Source organism: Sinocyclocheilus anshuiensis, unplaced genomic scaffold (genome assembly GCF_001515605.1).
Source record: "Sinocyclocheilus anshuiensis isolate Anshui unplaced genomic scaffold, SAMN03320099.WGS_v1.1 scaffold659, whole genome shotgun sequence".
Lineage (NCBI taxonomy): Eukaryota > Metazoa > Chordata > Actinopteri > Cypriniformes > Cyprinidae > Sinocyclocheilus > Sinocyclocheilus anshuiensis.
In genome coordinates, this window is record NW_015549698.1 from 198,904 (window position 1) to 200,828 (window position 1,925).

Genomic DNA, 1,925 nt, shown 5'->3' on the forward strand with positions numbered 1-1,925 from the left:
TATGATTGCGATATTTAAGTGCTATTCTGTTTCATCTCTGCTTAGTTAACAACACAAAGAAAGAAGCAATTCAGATCTTCAGGCTGTTTTTTTTAAACTGTGTGTGAACCAGATGCTGTGAGTGACGATTTCATTTACTGTATATCTTAGTCATAGAGCTGCATCACAATTGATTTCTGAAGGCTTTTGAGAGCCTCATTTTTATTAAATTGGTTGCAAGTTTGAGATGGTTGGTTGTAACCCTCACAGTCACAATAATGATCATGCTGAGCAATTTCAGGCATCAAAAGATGAAGAGCAGAGGTTAGATGAAGTGTTACCGTAACAAAAATACTTGAAATTGAGCTGGAAGCATTTACATTCCTGATCTTTTATTTACCAAATGTACATCAAGTTTCTCCAGAAGCACAGAGACTTTGCGAAATCTACCATACTGTATGTGAGCATGTAAATTCTGCAGTTCGAATTGCTATTGCATTTTGTAATAATATACAGTATTTCTACACTATAGGATCACTTACGTCAAATGTTTTAGGGGTGAAATAAGAAAAATAATAATCATAGTTGACAAATGATTGTATGTTAGTATATTGGTGCTCTGCATCTTTAAGCCAAAATAGAGGGAGTAAAGCTGATAATTAGTGTGATTGTTAACTGCACCAGCCTTTTTCAAATAAACTGAATCACATACATTAGATGTGTTTTCAATGGCTGTTCTGTGGCAATAAATCTTGACAATAAATGGGAATTAATGCCGTTTCATTTTGTGAAAGTTTTTGAATGCATCGTTTTGCGTATGGCCAAGTCACTGCAGCACTGATATATGTCAATACTATGATTACAATATAGCTTGATCACTTGTATCGTCCCTATATATATCATCATATTGCCTAGAACCTAAAACTTGCTCTGTGGCAAATTATAGACATATGTGACTTTCTGTAAAGATGCTGTTGATGACTTGACTTGGAAGCTTACAGATAACAACACTATTCTTTAAAGGTACCATAACAGTCAGAACTTAATTTGTTCCATAACTGCAGCGGAAACATTGCTTTTTCAGTCCAAAAATAATAAAACCACAACCGCATTCATTTGAATTAAATATTAATAATTAAGTTGAATTAAATATACATAACATTCATCAGGTTGCTGCAAAAACGATACAAAATAAAAGTCTGAACATCCAGTCATATGTAACATATAATATATTAACATTTCAATATTTCTGCTCATTAAAATGTTAGGCATAAAGTAGGCAATTATTGAGTTTTTATTGAAGTCAGTTTTACTTACTCTCTGTGAAAGTCATATGCCAAGAGTCACAAAATTAGCTTATCTTCTAGTTAAATGTAAGGTATAAGTAGGTAAGTTTATCAAACTGAGTATATTTCTGAGTAAATAACTTGGGAAGTGAAGATATCTTATAGATATCAGAGACCTCAAGACTGTTCAGAAATCACAGTCCCAGCCTGAAAACTCCTCCTCTGCTTGGGTCTTATCATAGGGAAAGCGGTCAAAGTTTATATAGCAAGGACCCTGTAAACCAAAGAAACCACAAAAACACAATCAGTGAAACAGACTTCGTTACTTGGTGGCTTTTCAAGTTTGGATTTTCACATTTGTCCATTAGCCTCCACTGATCATTGAAAAAATGTTTAAGGGGGTCATATGATGCGGGGTCATAAATTTTTCCTTTCTCTTTGGAGTGTTACAAGCTCTTGGTGCATAAAGAAGATCTGTAAAGAGACTGTAAAGTCTCAAATCCAAAGATATATTCTTTACAAAATTTAAGAGTCAGCCTACCTAAAAAGGATCGTTCTAACACGCCCCCACATGTCTACGTCACGATGTGGGAAGATTTGCATAACGCCGCCCAAATGTTCACGCAAAGAAAGAAGGCGTAACTTTTATTCTCGCTGTAG

The 1,925-nt window shown here is 34.6% G+C and overlaps 1 protein-coding gene across 1 annotated transcript in view; it reads right to left on the bottom strand.

Annotated features, from left to right (window-relative positions):
* Positions 1-1,424: 1,424 nt before the first annotated feature.
* The window catches only part of prkg3 (protein kinase cGMP-dependent 3), a 34,415-nt gene continuing 33,914 nt past the window's right edge, over positions 1,425-1,925 (bottom strand). Inside the window, exon 22 of the mRNA XM_016449856.1 lies at positions 1,425-1,539. Within this exon, the coding sequence (XP_016305342.1) occupies positions 1,453-1,539 (87 nt within the window). The 3' untranslated portion in view covers positions 1,425-1,452. The remainder of the gene's footprint in view (positions 1,540-1,925) is intronic.